The sequence below is a fragment of the Rhinolophus hipposideros genome (genome assembly GCF_964194185.1).
Source record: "Rhinolophus hipposideros genome assembly, chromosome: 21".
NCBI lineage: Eukaryota > Metazoa > Chordata > Mammalia > Chiroptera > Rhinolophidae > Rhinolophus > Rhinolophus hipposideros.
This window is the reverse complement of record NC_138067.1, coordinates 44,546,242-44,564,239: the sequence shown is the minus strand read 5'-3', so window position 1 is coordinate 44,564,239 and position 17,998 is coordinate 44,546,242. Positions and strand designations below refer to the sequence as shown.

Sequence of the window (17,998 nt, the reverse complement as noted above, 5' to 3'; positions counted from 1 at the left end):
CTACCATCTCATCTACCAGCACTTCCTTATCCATTCTACTCCAGTCACACTGGCCTCCGCACTGTTCCTCAAACGTGCCAGTGCATTTCCACCTCAGCGTTTTTCCCCCTGCTGTCCCCACTGCCTCGGATTCCCTCGCTGTGGATTTTCTCATGGCTGGCTCCTTCCAAGTACTCAGGGCTTTGCTTTGAGGCTCCCAGGGTCACAGTTATGACCACTACAACTCCCTCTACATGTTCCCTCCACCAGACAGGGGCTGCCTGAGGCCAGGACCCAGGTCTGACTCAGCCCAGCACAGGGCTGGGCTCTCGAGAGGTCTTAGAAAATGTATGGAAAAGGCACAGAATGCTAGACACAAACACATGGGGCTTCTGCCTCCCAACATTTGTGTATGCTGTTCCCTCTGCCTGGAGAGCCCTTCCCACCCTTCTCCCATCCTTTCTGGCTACCTGTTACTCATCATTTAGACCAGGGATCAACAAACTACTGTGTTTCCCCGAAAATAAGACCTAGCCAGACAATCAACTCTAATGTGTCTTTTGAGGCAAAAATTTATATAAGCCGTGGTCTTTTTTTACTATAAGACTGGGTCTTATCTAACATAATATAAGACCGAGTCTTATATTAATTTTTTCTCCAGAAGACACATTAGAGCTGAATGTCTGGCTAGGTCTTATTTTAGGGGAAACAAAGTACAGCCCACTTCTTTCTGTATGTAAAGTTTTATTGGACTACAACCTTCATTTATATATTCATTTATGTATTATCTGTGGCTTCCTTCATGCTACAATGGAATTGTGTGGTTGTGACAGAGACTGGCCCACAAAGCTGAAACTATTTACAGAAAGTGTTTGGTGATCCTTGGTTTAGATTTCAGACCCAGCATTATTCTCCTCTGTGAAAAACTTCCCATGGCATTCCTCCTCTGGGCTTTGACACTGCCCTTAGCTGTCCCCATGAAAGCACCCATCACCTTTATGTCCTAATAGTCTTTATTTGTGTCCCTTCCAGATAAGGACCTTTGTGAGAACAGAACCCATGTCTGACTTGGAGCCTTAGCTTTACTCAACAAAGGGCTGAGCACACAAAAAGCATATGTTTTCCAAATGAGTGGATAAAATGCACATAATTCTCCATCTCGTCAACTCCTATCCATCCCTCAAAACCCACCACAAATACCCTCTCCTTGTGGAAGCTTTGCTGACTTCATCAGCAAGGTGGAGTCCTCACTCCACCTAGGACTTTCCTGGTCCCTGCCCTGGTATGTTGTCCCAGTGGACATCTGGTGGCCCCTGCTTTCTTTCTGTACCCTCCCTATACTTGGAGCCAAGTGGTCCCCACTCCCGCGCACGTGCCCCAAGGCTGGGCCCCCACCCTACCTTGCCCGCATAGTGCAGGACGCTGAAGTCGGCCTGGTCTCGCAGGTGCCTCGGCCGCTGGAACTTGGGGTGACCACCCTGCTCCTGGGCCACCTTCTCTACAAAGGACTTGTCTGTGGCCTTTGGGAACCAGCACTCCTCGTCCAGCAGGGCCAAGAGCCCGGGGGGGTTGGCCTGGCCATTGACAGGAAGGGGAGACTAAGTCAGATCACCAAATATTGGACACATCGGTTGCGGCTAATTATTAGTTCTCGTGACACTTGGACTTACAACCAAATGTGAGTGAGAACAATAGTTACAGTTACAGCTGTCAGTTAGCCCTTTGATTCAAGTGAGGCCCTGTGGCAGGCACATTTCAGGTTGTATTATCTAGTGGTCACACGGACCGATGTCATTTTCTGCGTTTTCCTGATGGGGAGGCCTGAGGCCAGCAGGGTGAGGAGCTGGACCACGGCCATGGTCGGTACTGCAGGTGGGTATGGGGGTGGGGTGGGAGGCGGTGCCACGGGCTCACCGGCCGCTCGATGAGGTCGATGCAGGGCTGCAGGTCAAGGCCAAAGTCGAGGAAGGTCCAGGGAATGCCCTCGCGCTGGTACTCTTCCTGCTCCAGGACGAACATGGTGTGGTTGAAGAGCTGCTGCAGCTTCTCGTTGGTGTAGTTGATGCACAGCTGCTCGAAGGAGTTCAACTGTAGAGGATGAGGGGATGTGTAAGAGAGGGGCCAGGACCCGGAGAGAGAGTATGGGGGCCCGGGGAGATGGGGGACGGGAACACAGAGATAGAGGACGGGGACCCAGAGAGAGGGGACGGGGACCCAGAGAGGGGATGGGAACCCAGAGAGGGGGATGGGAACCCAGAGAGGGGGGATGGGAACACAGAGAGGGAGGATGGGAACACAGAGAGGGGGGATGGGGATCCAGAGAGGGGGGATGGGAACCCAGAGAGGGGGGATGGGAACCCAGAGACGGGGGACTGGACCCAGAGAGAGGGGACGGGGACCCAGAGAGGTGGGATGGGAACCCAGCAAGGGGGGATGGGAACAGAGAGGGGGGACGGGAACCCAACAAGGGGGGATGGGAACCCAGAGCAAGAGGAACAGGGCCGGAGTGATGGCCCCTCCTGGCCCTCTGGCGGCACAAAGTGCAGACCTGGAAGATTTCAAAGCCGGCGATATCCAGGATGCCCAGGAAGGAGGCGCCCTGGCGGGGGCTACGGTCCAAAGCACGGTTGAGACGTAGAACCAGCCAGCGGAAGAGGCGCTCGTAGGTGGCTTTGGCCAGGGCCTCCAGCGCGAAGTCAGCCTACCGGGCAGGGGACACAGTGAGGGCTGGGTCTGCACATCAGTGGCCTCAGTCCACCCCCAGGCAAGAAAACACTGGGTGGGGACCGAGCCCCTCAAGAATGATGCAATGAACAACAAACAGCCAACCATTATTGAAATCCTACTGTGTGCCAGGCACTGTGTGAAGTGCTCAGGGCCCATTAGCCCATTAGTTCATTAATCCTTCCCACCCCTTGAACCAATTTCAACAGCGTAACAGTTAAGAGGATGGTCTCTGGAGCCTGGCAACCTGTGTTTGAATCCTGGCTCTGCCAAGTAGTGGCTGTGTGACCTCAGACATGTGAATAAACCTCTCTGTGCCCATTTATTTATCTTTAAAATGGATCCTAACAATAGTACCTCAGGTAAGAGTGGCACCTAGGTCAGAATGACCCCCAAAGTTTAGTCCTCATCTTCCCCACTGTGTCTTCTTTGTCCTAGTACCTCAAGTCCAGCTTGGGGCCAAACAGAGGCTTTCGCCCAAAACCTGGATTCTGAAAACCTCTAGCTTGTGTTAATTTCTCTCCACTCCCACTGCTGCCACACTGGTCTGAGTCGCATTGTCGTTTGCCTGGTCACTATTGCAGCAGCTTACTCATGATTCCCCACTTCCACCTGTGCTCCCTGGACCCAATTCTTCACACAGTAGACAATGGGTCTTCACAAAAGACAAACTGAATCAAGTTGTTCCCTGGCTTAAACCCTTGCTGACCTGCTGCACTCTGAATAAAACTCACCTCCTTACTGTGGTCCCTAAATCCTGCATGATCTGTCCCTTCCCAACCTCTCTGACTGCAGGTTCAACCAACCTCTTCCCCACTCTCTAGTCTCAATGACCTCCTTAACATTCCCAACTCGCCAAGCTTGCTCCAGCCCCAGGGCCTTTACACAGGCTGTACCCTCTGCCTTTAACCATCTAGGCTCAACTCGAACATTACCTCCTCAGAGAGGAACTTCCTGACCGCCCTAAGCCTCCTCTTCAGAGAAGACATCACCACCTACAAGCATCCTGTTTATTTATCTTCTTTTATTATCTGTTTCCCTACTACAGCCTGAGCTCCGTGAGGGCATGACTTTGTTTCCAATACTGCTTTTATTCCCAGCACTTAGACTAGAGCCAGTAATCCAGCAGACACTCAGCACAAGTTTGTTGAGTGAGCATGGAAAAACGGTATAAGCTGCTTAAAGACCTAGGACCGTGACACCCAGCTCGCCCTGTGCCCTTCCGCCACCAGCACCACTCACCTGTTCCTTGGTCTGCGCTTTCTGCACGTAGTCTCGGCCAACTTTGATGCGGGGGGTGAGCAGGGCGCGGGAGAAATCTGTCACCCCCAGACCCAGGAGGCGGCAGAGTTTCTGGGCAGCTGAGGATGAGAGGCACCAAGATCAGATCAGCACTGGGAAGAGGCAATGGCAGCACCCCCCACTGTTGGTGGAACAGAAGCCCACCCAGCCTTTCCCACTAGAGGTATCACAGGTCTTAAACGTGTGTTCTTTGGCACAACCATTCTTTTCTCGGAACCTAAGTGGCCAAAAATAATCCTGGATGTGAGCAAAGATGGGACTGCAACAGTGTTCATCACTATATTGTTTACACTGGAAAAAACAGGAAACAACCTAAATGCCCAACAGTTGGGGATTGGTTAGGGGAGTGGAGTTCATCCATTTTAATAGCTGTTCTACCATCACTAAAAATTACATTGGAAACTCATTACACAGTAAACAAGATGTGTGCATTTCATGATAGGTACATTTCATTTTGAATCAAAGAAAGAATTGTAAACAAAGATTGGGCGCCAGTTAAAGACATGAAGGCAGAAGTATGTATGTGTGACCTGCACCCACGTCTGCAACTTTAAAATGCACAAGAAAATAAGGTGGATGAATGATGGCTGGAAAGATATCTAATAAAGCAAAGTGTAGTAAAATGCTAATGGTAGAATCTAAGTGGTGGATAGCTGGGGGTTTATTATAAAATTCTTACAACTTTTCTATAAGTTTCATAATTTCCTAATAAAATGTTGGGGGGAAAGTTACTGGAATAAGAGTTCATTGAGGTGGCCAAACCCAAAACAAATATTGAAAAATTAATTAATTGTTCTTCTACATTGTGGAAAAGAGGGAGAAAGGAAAAACAAATAAGAAGACATCATTTACAATGACAACAAAAGTAAACAGTCTAGAATGAAAATGAGGTCAGCGAATGAAACCCTTTGGCAAATGTAGAAACATAACACATTACTAAATAAGTCCTTTCAACTTTTCTATATGTTTAAAAATTTTTTTACAAGAAAACAGCGGGGAAAAATTACGTTGGTAACTATTTAATGAAACAGAACAAAGTATGTAATACACTAAAAGGAAAACACTCGGGTTACAAAACATTATGTAATATACACTCCATTTTTGTAGGAAAAAACACTGCATAGAAAAATGGCTGGGTGCCAAAATGTTAATAGATATTTTTGCCGAAAATGGGGGTGGGGCTGTGCAGGCAAGTGTGTTTCTTGTTTCTCCTCTGAATTAAAATGAGAATTAATAAATGTTTTCAAGCATTTATCACTACCATAATGGGAAAACAGTTACTACAAATACTTAGCTCCAGCAGAAACAAAAAAGAAAAAGAAAAATATGTGGCAGGAAATACACCAAAATGTCAACAGTGATTATTTCTGAGAGGTGAGGTCATGAGGATTTAAGTCCCCCCCCCCTTTTAGGGGGCAATTGCAGTTTCTAATTCTACAGTAACCTTGCATTATATGGGAAGTATTTAAGCACCAACATAAGAAGTTTGAATAGGGCCGGCCCGGTGGCTCAGGCGGTTGGAGCTCTGTGCTCCTGGCTCCAGGGGCTGCTGGTTCGATTCCCACATGGGCCAGTGGGCTCTCAACCACAAGGTTGCCAGTTCGATTCCTCGAGGTCCCCCAAGGGATGGTGGGCAGCGCCCCCCGCAACTAGGACTGAAAAGACGGCAAGGACGGCAACTTGGGGATGAACGGCACCCTCCACAACTAAGATTGAAGGGACAACAACTTGACTTGGAAAAAAATCCTGGAAGTGCACACTGTTCCCCAATAAAGTCCTCTTCCCCTTCCCTAATAAAAAATCTAAAAACAAACAAACAAAAAAGAAAATGCACATAATGTGCAAGGTAGTACTAGTACACTGGTACACTGGGTAGTACGCTGCCAGGAACAGGATGGTTTTATAGGGTTCTAAGCCTTTGCCCTTTGCCCTTTGCCAGCTGGTGAAGCCCGACTGCTTCTCTGATTAATGTTTGCAAATGCAGAAAAAATGAAATACATAGGATTTCAAAGGAGACTGATTATAATGACATACAGTTCTCCCCACAGATCCCAGAAGAAGAAACCCTAGTACAGTTCTAGTTTATAACCTTGAAAAGTTACCCCCAATGCATCATGGGGGAAAGGCAGGTTTTCAAACAGTTTATAAATTCTGGTCCAAATCTTGCCAATCAAATGAGAAAGTGAGTGTGCACGGGTGAGTGAATAGAGCCCCAACATCCCAGGTGACAGCTCTGACCCACACCCCTTCCTTCATATTTTCTGTGTTGTACCGCTTTTGAAAATGAGCCAATAGCATTTTATAATCAAGACAGAAAGTGCTTCCCATTTCAAAGAGAAAGGGGTGTGAAGCATGATTTCATTTCTGTGACAATTATTTCCACATGGATACAGACATAGAACCAAGCCCAGAGAGAAATACCCCAGAATGTTAGCAGTAATTATCTCTCAGGAGTATGATTAAGGGTAATTTCCCTGCCTTTATACTTTTCTGTCTTGCCAGAATTTCCCCCATCCAGCTTGTATTATTTTATAATAATAAAGAAGCAGAGCTATTTCCATTTTGGTGAAAAAGGAATATCAACTATAATTCTGCTTTTGAAAGGCAGAAAAGTATATATATATGCAGAGCACAGAGGCCAGGAGGTGATCTACTCCATGCTGAGAGAGGCGGGGATGATGGGGTATCCTGCTGCGCCCCCCCTGCCCCCCCACACCCCCCCCACCCACTCCCGTCACCCCCCCAGCTTGGCATGCTGCTGTTGTTCAAACTTTCATCAGAGATCATATTTTTATAATCAGGAAAAAGGTAAAAGATGTTATTTTGCTAAAGACTCAGGCAAGGGCAGGAAATCAGAGTGCTCCTGGGTTGGAGGCCGGCCCTGCAAGGCAGGGGCCTGCTCTGCATGTGGAACAAGGGATGCAGGGTCAGGTGGGTGGGCAGCAGGGCAGGGGGCGGTACCTGTGTTGTCAGGCATGGAGGCTTGATCAGTGTTCCGTTCTCTTTTCAGGACGATGTTGCCAAAATGGAGAACTGCCGAGACTGTCCGCAGCATGGCTAAGGGGTGGCAGAGAGAAAGATCACGTATGGCTCCGGACCCGTGCGTTGTCTTAACTAGCACCGTACAAATCTAGCTTCAAAACCCTCTGTCAAATTACACTACGACCCTCAGCTGAAAATCCACCTGTGACCCTGGGCTGGCCTGAAAACATATGAATGGATAAATGATTCCTGTATCTCGTGTTTGAGGTTCGCTTTATCACCACCATTCAGTGTTGCTCACATTGTCCATTTTATAAAGTGATGCGGGTAAGATTTAAAGGAACTTAGGGAAATGAATGAGGAGGGACTTTAGAGATATGGAAAGATTTCTAAAATATCAAGTGAAAAATGGGACGTACATAATGGTATATATGGCACAAGGCTCTGTATGTAAAAAAGGCACAAAATATAAAGCACAGTCAGTTCTCCTGATTTGCGGTAATGTTCTACAGAGTCACTGTGAATTCTGAATTAGTGATTGCAAGCTAATGCTCCTTTGGGTCCTGTGAGCCTCTGGTCACATGTTCATCAACTGATGAATACGTCACCTTGTTTTATGTGTGTTTCTGTTTAAAGACATCTTCTTAATAAGTATTGTTGCTTCATTCCCGTGGAACTCACGACCAACAGCACCATCGTTCGTGGCTGAAGAAAGCTCATCCAACACACGTATTTTCTCCACGAGCCACATTACAGCCTCCCTATACGCTTAGGGACACTAGACAGCATTACACTCTATGCTTGGAAGGCATTTTTGACAGTAAAACCATCAACAAAAATAACACAAAAACACAGTTTGTGTTTGAATTATGAAATGTGGCACTAATAGACTGCACAAAGGACATCAATTTACAGTTTGTGCTGACGTAAAAAGGCAGAGTGTCACCTTGTTGGATATCATTGAGTGTGCCCTGGGCAACTCAAATTTTTGACCCCTCTATGAATAATCGCAATGACCACAAATGCACCAGGAGTATTGGTTTGGGGATTATGAATAAATGCAGTGTGTCGGGGAATTCACAAAATATAGAAACCACAAATGAGGATGTTCTGTACATATGGTCCCCAACTTATGGTTTGAACTATGATATTTTCAACTTCACAATGGTACAAAAGGCATACACATTCAATAGAAACGGTACTTCAAATTTTGAATTTTGATCGTTTCCCAGGCTAATGATATGCAGTACGACACTCTCTAGTGCTGCTGGGCAGCGGCTGTGAGCCTCAGCTCCCAGCCACGCGATCACGAGGGTAAACAGCTGACACTCCACTCCACAACGTACTGTGTTGCCAACGTTTTTTGGATGCTGCGTTTTGTTTTCTCATCCCTTCTGTCTACAAAACACCCATCTGTGTCTCCTGCACTGGTAAGAAGGGGAAAGCAATGACTCTTGAGATGGAACTCAAGATAACTGCCCAGCATGAAGGCAACAGCCATAATTACATAACTTACATGAGGTATTCAACACATGTTACAGAATAGGCTTTGTTAGATGATTTCGCTCAACTGTAGGCTAATGTAAGCGTTCTGAGCATGTTTAAGGTAGGCTAGGCTAAGCTCTGGTGCTCAGTAGTTAGGTGTATTCAATTCATTTTTGACTCAGGAGATTTTCAACTTACAATGGGTTTATCGGGTAGTAACCTTAGGTAAGTTGAGAAGCATCTGCGTTGCTTGTATGTGCAGAGCTGCCACAAAGCGCACTGTACGTGGACAATGCTGCCCCCTAGAATAGTATCAGGAATTTGTAGGGTTGGTTAGGATCATGATGGGGGGCACTGACGCAATGTGTGAAGTGTTTCTGGTGTCACAGAGAGTGGGCAGGTGGGGACCGGAAGCAGATGCCCTTCTGTATCACAAAGAATTGCCCATATCCTCTGTAACTTCTAAACGATCCAATGAACATTCACATTAATGAATGGCAAATAGTGGTTTGTAACGATCTGAGACTAATCCTGGTTTACGTATAAATACAAACGTGTTTTGTTTTAATACACAGTGAATTTTGCAGAAGGGGAGCCGCTGGTGTTGGTTCAGAATTTTATCAAGATTTGGTCAGCATTTTCGAACACTCTCGCCTCAGACAGCAAAGCTGCACGTGGCACTTAAGTGACCATATAACAGGCTGGATTTGTATCTGCTGTGTTTATGGTGATGTTACGGATCAGGGCAAGCACCCAGCCACCTCTAGAACTGTTGGTTCTAGAACAGTTTTCACGATTTACGGACTGAAATGGACACTGATTTTGTTTTTTTCACTTACTCCATGCCAGATCCTATTCCAAACACTTACAAAATAACTCATGTAACCTTCATAAAAACTCAGTGAGACAAGTCCTGCAATAGCATTTATACAGATGGGAAACTGAGTAAAATCCCCATTTGACAGAAGGGGAAACCAAGGCACATTTTGGTAGTCAACTTGCCTACGATCATCCAGCTCATAATCACAGGCCTGAGATTCAAACCCGAGCGGCCTGACTCTGAGGTCTGTATTCTTAACGGCTGTGCTTCCCTTTTCCTCTCTCTTTAAGCGTAAAATTCGAATGTAAATACGTACATATAGCACACATACAGAAAAGCACACAAATTTTAATACGCCTTGCTCAATGAGTCTTTGCAAATTGAGCGCCCCCCGGGGAGCCGGGCCCTCGGACGCCCCCTGCTGGTCACTCACTGAACACGGGCGAATTTCACAATCACAGGGTTCAGTAGTAGCCAGACAGGACAGCGCGCAAACTGGATGAGTTTGAACCAAATTCAAGAACAGGTGACACAAGTCCATGCTGTTAGACGCCGGAATAATGGTTACATGCAGGAGGTGCTGGTGATGGGAAGGGGTAAGAGGGGGCTTCTGGGTACTGGTGATGCGGGCATTCTCTGGCGGAAATGCCGAACTGGACGCTAACCATTCGTGCGCACTTTTTGGCGTCTATGTTACGCTTCTACGCAGCTTACTTAGAAAAAGGGGGTAGTGGAGGGAGGGAGGAGTAGCCTCTTGGGATGTTCCTGCCAAAAATGTGTAACCTGAGTCTAATCGCGAGGAAACACACCCAAGTTGGAGACAAAACAACTGGTGTGTAATCTTCAAAAGCGTCAAGGTCACGAACGATAAAGGCTCAGGAACGGTTCCAGATGGATGGGGAGTAAAACGTGATGACTAAATGCAACGTGTGACCGGGGACTAGAGACGTGTGTGAGCGTGTGTGTGTGATTTAATTTAATTTAATTTAATTTAATTTTTCTTTTTTTGTTGCTTTAAAGGACATTATTGGGACAATTGGCATAAGGCCTGTGGGGGAAAAATGTTTTGTTATAAAGGACATTATTGGGACAACATGGTCTGTGGATTAGATAATGGTACTAATGGTGGCAATGTTAATTTCCTGATGAGGACACTGTGTTGTGGTTGTTAGACAGATTCAGGGGGGTAGTTGAATACTGCACCTTCCCATGTGCCCATCTGAATTCCTGGGACCTGTGAAGGTTACCTCACAGAGCAAAACGAACTTTACAGAGGTGATTAAATTAATGTCCCATCGAAATTAACATAAGTTATCCAGGTGGGCTCTGAATGTAATCACAGGGGTCCTTACAAGAGGGAGGCCGAGGGAGAAGCCATTGGAGCAGAGGTTAGAGTGATGTTCTTTGAAGATGGAGGAAGGGCCATAAGCCCAGCATTGTGGGCAGCCTCTGGCAGCTGGAAAAGGTAAAAACCAAAAAAAAAAAAAAAACCCAGATTCTCCCCTGGAGCCTCCAGAAGGAGCCAGCTCTGCTGACACCCAGATTTTAGCCCAGTTAGACTGATTTTTAACTTCTGACTCCAAAACTGTAAGGAAATAAATGTGTGTTGTTTTAAGCCACTGTGTTTGTGGTTATTTGTGACAGTGGTCATAGGAAATTAATACAAAGGGTAAAGGGGGCACCTCGTCTACATACTTATTCTCAAACAGCTCAGAATAAGTAACTGGAAAGATAAAAGAAGATAAAACCAATGTGGCAACTGGGGAATCTGGGAGAAGAGCATGTGGCAATTTCCTGTACTCTTTTTGCAACTTTTCTGTAAATCTGAAATTATTCAAAATACAAAGATTAAAAAAAATACCCTGAAAACAGAAAGATGGTTTCACTGGCTTAATGGCTTCAAGAGGCGTTGCTCTGAGGGACACACAAGAAACCCACTAACAGAGGTGGCCTCCTGGGAGCCGGGGACACTCGAAGGTTTTTACATCTTTTATTGTTTTTGAATTTCATACATTTTGAAATATAAGCCCCAGTCCAGAAAAAAAATCACTGTTAAAAAAGGACCTGGGTTCTGGAATTGGTGAGATTATAGTGATGATTGCACAACCTTGTGACTATACTACAGCCTACTAAATTGTACACTTTACAATAGCAAATTTTACAGTATGTGAATTCTATCTCCAAAAACAAGGTCTTGGTATAGTTTGTAGGGCACGCTCGGTGTGCAACAAACATTAATTTTTCCTCTTTGTCTCCATTGAGATCATAACTCCTTGTGGGAAGTATCTGTTCCTTACTAATCTCCTAACCGTACATTCTACATACGTGCTCTATAAATGTTTTCATGAATCAACTTTAGCTTGCCAGCTTCGGGGCAAGAATTCCTTCCATGATCCCCACTACTTCTGAGATTCAATCTAACCTCTTATCAGGGTCTTCTACCTGTCCCCGACCCTCACACTCCTTCCAGCCCGGGATCCCCTCACTGACTCCAGCCACATCAGCCTCCTTTCAGCTCTTTGGTGCTGCCAGGCCTTTGCCCAGGCAGTTCCCTCCACCTAGATGCCTTTCCCGCACCACCCACGCCTGGTAAATTCCTGCCGGACCATCAGGGCTTAGCCAAGCCACGCCTCCTCCAGGGACTGCCCTGACCTTTCTCAGACCACATCAGAATTGGTGACATGCAGTCACGGCTCCAAGCACCTTCCACCTGTCACCCTTCCACAGACTGAACTTTAATCCACTTGTGTGATTTGAGGCTACCTGGAGTGCTTCGCAGATCACGGGCTAGTTCTGTGCTGGTCCCTGTTAGTTTAGCCAAGCCTCACACACTCCATCACGTGTGGAACGAACTGATATGTTAATGAATAAATGGCAAAGAGTTAACGAATGGGAGACACATTAGTGAGTGGCAGGAGTTTGCTGTGACCTTGAGCAATCTCGGCCTCCTGGGCCTTGGTTTCCGGGCCGCCCAGCGGGAGGGATGGGCTCAGCGGTCTCTGTTTCAGCCTGTCTGGGTTCAGGGCGACTGGTTGGACAGGGACAGTGGAGAGCTCCGGAAATGCTGGGAGGTTCCCGCAGGGTGCCTCCCAAAAGCTAAATAAATAAGGACACCTCCTTATAGACATGCAATGACATCATCACCCCTAAAAAACTGAATGATCATTCATTCCTTAACATCAGCTCAGACCGGCCCAGAAGGAGTTCCCTCATAGCCTTTAAAATGGCCTTTTACAGTTGGCTTAGACACCTGTAGTGGTGCCAAGCACCCGGGTAAATATGATGCCTGAGGAGTTGGCAGTTAGTTCTCACGGGTGACTTCAGACCAGCAGATCGCAAGCAAGTCCCCGCCTGCAGAGGCAGAGGCCTGGGGCTGGTGACGCCGATCCTGCTTCATGTGAATGGGAACCTGTCTCCCTTTGGGGAAGGCTCCCAGCTCAACCTCTCAAGGTGGCATTTATGGTGCCAGTGCGGGCGGATGGAGGATGGAGGTCCTGGCTGGACTGGCCCCCACGTTCTATGTCCTGCTGCCCTGGGCTTCCCGAGGGCAACCTAGAGGCGCCCACCTGCCTCTCTGGGAAGGATCAGGGGCTGGCCTTCAAGTCACACTGGGTTCCACCATCTCCTCATCAGTTAGGGTGAGTCCCCAGACAGACGCCCCACTCCCCTGGACCACTGTCTCCTCTTTTGTCAAAAGGACAGCCTATGAAAACATGACCAGCTGGCTCCACACCTCATGGATGAAACACAAAATCAAGAGATAATGAGACCCCATCCACCTACCACACCAGCAAAAGCCAGAAAAGCTCACAAGGATGGTTGCTGGCGTGCAGGTGGGGAAAAGGGCTCCAAGAGCACGGATGGCGGAACGGAAAACGAGCGCCACCTTCTGGACGGCGACAAGGTTGATTCTCTACAATTTAAAAAAGTGGGAAGAGAGAGGAAGGGATTAGAGGTGAGACCTAAAAAGCCACCAGTGCGTATTTGTTGGATCTGGTGCCAGGTACCCAGGGGGTGATTACCCTCTGCTCTCTAGTTGCATACGTGTTTGAAATGTCCTATAATAAAAAGATAAAAATCAAAATCATTCAGCAATAAAAAGGAATGAAGCACTGATACATGTGACCTCATGGGTAAACCGTGAAACCATCATGCTGAGTGAAAGAAACTAGCCACAAAGGACCCCATATCAAATGATTCCATTTATAGGAAAGGTCCTGGATAAGCAAATCCATAGAGACAGGAAGCCTAATAGTGGTTGCCAGGCGCTGGCCGTGGAAACTGGCAAGTGATGGCCAAGGGATGTAGGTTATCTATCTCCTTGGGCCACTGAGAATGTCCTAAAATTGATGGTGGTGATGGGTACACAACTCTGTGAATATGCTCAAAGCCACTGACTGGTACACTTTAAATGGGTGAATGGTTTGGTACGTAAATTATATCTCAATAAGCCTATTTAATTTTTTAAAAGCTGGATAAAAACAACACTTGCTCCTCTCCTTGAATTCCACCACTTCACTTCTAAGAATTGGGCCTATGGTTCTGCTCACACATGAGCACAAAGGCTTATGTACAAGGATATTCATGGCTTTTTCTTGGTGGAGGGGGGCAGTCATTCCCGCAGCAGTGGGACGTAATCACCCTAAGGGTCTGCCTGCAAGGCAGGGATTGGTTAAAAGACTCATAGTTCATCTAAACAATGAAGCCTTACGCAGCCACAAAAAAAAACACTGAAGTTCACGTATATAGACTAAAACAGAATGATGGCCAAAATATACTGTTTGGTGGGAAAAGTGGGGGACAAAGGCCCCTAGCACTGGGTGATGAGCCAACCCCAGTGCCACTTGGGACTCGATGTGGGGCCTGATATGCCAGATGTGTTTCCCTGCTAGTTGGTATATCTCGGATGGTCCTGGGAGGAAAGTCAGGAGGTGGGGTCCACCTCAAGCTCCTGCTGTGCAGGAATTTTTAAATCAGTAGAGAAATATCTTAACATTTTAATAACAGCACAGCTAAAGAATGCCTCTCTTTATAGAAAAAATAACATGTGTCTTTTCTTACTCACCTAAACCATTTCTAGAAGGAAATGCAGGAAGCTTAACAGTGGGAGACTAGAGCAGGGCGGCAGGGGGGTGGCCGTTAGGAGACTTGGTTTTCCCAGTAGGACCTTTGGACATATTCACATTATGTCACTACATGCCATAGGTTGCACCGGGAGGGTTACCTGAGGTGACATGTGTCAGGAGGCCAGGCGGGAACTAAGGGACCAGGCTGGGAGGTGCAGGCCTCTGCCACAGCTACCTTCTGAATTTGTTTGTCAGCTGCCCAGGGAGGAGAGTGGAGACAGGCAGGCGGGGGAGTTACGCAACTGTGGTTGGGAAATCCAGCAGGAGAAACTTGGGACCCTGTGTCAATACACCCAAGGAGACCAGCCTGTGTGCAGCCTGGGTGGATAGCCAAGCTGGCACTTAGTTTGCTGCCCTCCCGGGACCGCCCGCAGCACCAGGGGCCAGAGGAGAATGAGTCTGGCCTGGCCCCGCTCAGCCCTGGACCAGTGAAAAAATCATAATTGATCCAAACAACAAAACGTCAGCTTTTGCAAAAAAGACTAAGGTCCACCTCTATGTGCTTGTTCTAGGTAAATCGTATCCCTCCCCCCAAAAGGTATGTTGATATCCTAACCCTCAAGACCTCTCAGAATGCGACCTTATTTGGGTTGTGAGCCATGCCAAACGGAACTATTTAAGTTAAGAGGAGGTTGCGCGAGAGTAGAGTGCACCCCTAATCCCGGATGACGGGTGTCCTTATAACAAGTGGAAATTGGACACACAGACGTGCACACGGGAGAACGCCAAGTGAAGATGAAGGCAGAGATCAGGTGATGCTTCTACAAGCCAAGGAACATGGAAGGTTGCCAGGAAACCACCAGAAGCTAGGGAAGAGGCAGGGAACAGATTCTCCCAGGACCCGTCAACCCTACCAACACCTCCATCTCAGACTTCTGGTCTCCGGAACTGGGAGACAACCAATTTTTGCTGTTTGAGAGACTCGGTTTGCAGCGCTTCATTATGGCAGCCCTAGTTTATGAATATAGCACTGCAACAGGACTACTCTCAAAACAAACTGGTGAAAAGGTCAAGGGGCCAACGAGCATAACCCAGGGTAATGACCTGAGTATTTCACACCAGGGCCACCCAGCTCGGACCAACACCTTCTTCTCTGCACCCTCACCTCAGCCTCCTCCAGACCGCCAGTCCGTCCTCCACATGACTCAGAGCTGCCTCTGCCCTGCTCCCAGCTCTCTGTGGCTCCCCAGCAGCCCCAGGACAAAATCCCAGTCTCTCAGGCTGGCGTTTGAGGTCCTGCCTGCCTCTGCAGCTCCTTCCTTCACTTCCCTCTGTCATACGCTAGACCGAAGTTTCAATTCCTCGAATATGCCATGCCTTTCCTGCCTCAGGGCCTTTGCACAGGCTGTTCCCCCTGCCTGGAATGCTCCTCCCCTCATATCACCAATGCTCACTCACTGAGTTTCTCCAGGCCTTTGCTGAAACATCACCATCTCAGTGGGCCCTTCCAAATTACCTACTTAAAACAGTACCCTCCTCCATTCCTTGTTCTGTTTTTCTCCCTGGCACTCATCGCCTTCTCATAGACCATAGAATTCTTCCCTTATCTGGACGGTGGTTCTCGTTTAGTCAATCTCCCTTAAGCACGGACACTTGTTGGTTTCATTCCCTGCCGTGGCTCCAGTGCCCACACACAGTAGTTTCTTAATAAACACTTGAGCAAATAAACCAAGGAGTGAATGACCACATCCCCTTCTTGCCTGTGCAGTGCCCACCCCTACCCTTCTTGGGGACTTGGAGCTCACTCACAGGTGATTTCCTCATGGGTGAATCCCAGGACCCGCAGGGACTCCAGGGTCTCCTGGAAGAGCTCCCGTTCCTGGCCGGGGGAGGACGCTGGCCCGTTGGTCAGGAAGCGGTAGTTGGAGCATGGTTCCAGGAGGAGGTCGGCTGTAGGAATAATGAGCAGAGGCCAAGGTCAAGGGCAAGTTGTGGAGTCAGACTGACATACTGGCTTTCTCAGTGGCCACCGCGGATGAGTTACTACCCCGCTGGGGACCACAGTCTCCTCCTCTGTTAAATGAGTGAGAATCTTTTTCTCACAGTTTCTGTGGAAGGATGGGGCATGGAGTGGGTGCTCAGCACATATTAGACCTTTCTCTTCCCTCCTTCCACAGAGTTCTCAAGTTCCAGAATTGCCCAGAGCAGGCAGGAGCCGCTGGTCGGCAGAAGCAATAGGCCCGAGGGTGACCAAGTTAGCAGAAGCCGGGGCCGCAGGGGCCAGCAGCAGAGGGCGTGGGGGTTCAGAAGCCACCCCAAGAGGGAGCCTGTATGACAAGGGGCCAGGAGGCGGCCCAGCGGGCAGGAAGAGTGTGGAGCAGGAGACAGAAGGAACCTCAGGCAGGAGCGTGGCAGCAGGAGCCAGAGTGAAGGGGAGCGTGAGGCAGCAGGCGCCATGAAGCCACACAGACCAGGACCACGGGGACCCATGAGGCAGCGGGAGTCGCGGCAAAGCTGGAGTCACACACGCTGGAGTAAGCACAAGAGAAGTAAATGAGTGTGAACAGGAGCCACATAGCTATGTAGCCAGTGTGATCAACATCCAGAAGACGGCAGGACCAGGGGGCAGCAGAATCTGCCCGGCAGCCCGAGCCTGGGGTGGGCGAGGGGCCGAATTCTCTTTTTTGGCAAAAGTTGTGAGGCGGCAGGAAGAAGGGGCAGCGGGATCCAGGAGATGACAGAATCCACTCCCCAGCAGGATCCTGACATAAAGCATGTGCTTGAAAACACCAGTGCTTCCCGTCTCCTCCTCCCTGGAGGCCCAGAGAAGCCAGGAAGTAGCTCAAGCTCCGGGTGGACGGCGTGGCCCCTCTCACTGCCCCTGAGCGGCAGCACTGACCCTTGAGCTGCTCCCCTGCGCCGCCCAGCAGCTGGTAGAAGATGTGGAAGCTGCACTCGTCCTTGGCCTGGCGGATGGCCCGCGACTTCTCCAGCAGGTCTGGGCAGAGGCGAGTCAAGGTGCCACCAAAGAGGGGTGGAGATTCCACTCAGCCCCTCAATCCATTCTGCCCGCTGCTATCCCATACAGCAGTGGAGTCTTTCACAGCCCAGGCCGCTGACCTTGCCACTAACTAGATTCATGGTCTTGAGCATGTCACTTAACCCCAGTGGTTCAGTTTCCTCATCTGTGCAAGGGGCACCCACCAATGAGTTGCTGTGAGGGTAAATGAGTTATAGTAAGAATATCACCTGCATCATTACCTTCCCAGCCTCAGTTTCCCCTATATGAATATTGGGGTTATTAGGTCCTCCTTTCTAGGAAAATCACATGGCTCGTTCACACACTAAAAATCGGTGAGACACCTTAGAGCAAATAAAATACCCAATAACTCGTTTACCCTCCGTGCCCCACACTCATGGACCACGGAGAACATATTTTGCATAATCGTCATAACACAGAGCCTTGCCCGATTGGCTGCAAACCGAGGTCCACTGACTTAAAGCCCTGGGGTTACTAACCTGCTGGGGGCGTGGGGAGAAGCAGGAAGAGGGGGGTCCCACAAAGGCAGGGTGGGGTGGGGGAAACACACACAACTGTACGACCCTGGGTGCCAAGAGCCCTGAGCCTCAGTTTCCTCTT

General features: G+C 48.4%; 1 protein-coding gene across 10 annotated transcripts in view; it reads right to left on the bottom strand.

The window, feature by feature from the left end:
• MYH14 (myosin heavy chain 14) overlaps window positions 1-17,998 on the bottom strand; it is an 83,951-nt gene that overhangs the window by 49,979 nt on the left and 15,974 nt on the right. For 9 of the 10 annotated variants that reach the window (XM_081031132.1, XM_081031136.1, XM_081031138.1 and 6 more), the window contains 7 exons: window positions 17,258-17,356; window positions 16,168-16,308; window positions 6,967-7,062; window positions 3,946-4,064; window positions 2,528-2,680; window positions 1,894-2,067; window positions 1,380-1,553 (listed from right to left, as the gene is read on the bottom strand). In XM_081031132.1, the coding sequence (XP_080887258.1) occupies window positions 1,380-1,553; window positions 1,894-2,067; window positions 2,528-2,680; window positions 3,946-4,064; window positions 6,967-7,062; window positions 16,168-16,308; window positions 17,258-17,356 (956 nt within the window). Of the gene's footprint in view, window positions 1-1,379; window positions 1,554-1,893; window positions 2,068-2,527; window positions 2,681-3,945; window positions 4,065-6,966; window positions 7,063-16,167; window positions 16,309-16,753; window positions 16,889-17,257; window positions 17,357-17,998 lie in introns of those variants that run through there. The other variant, XM_081031131.1, reaches the window with a different exon arrangement.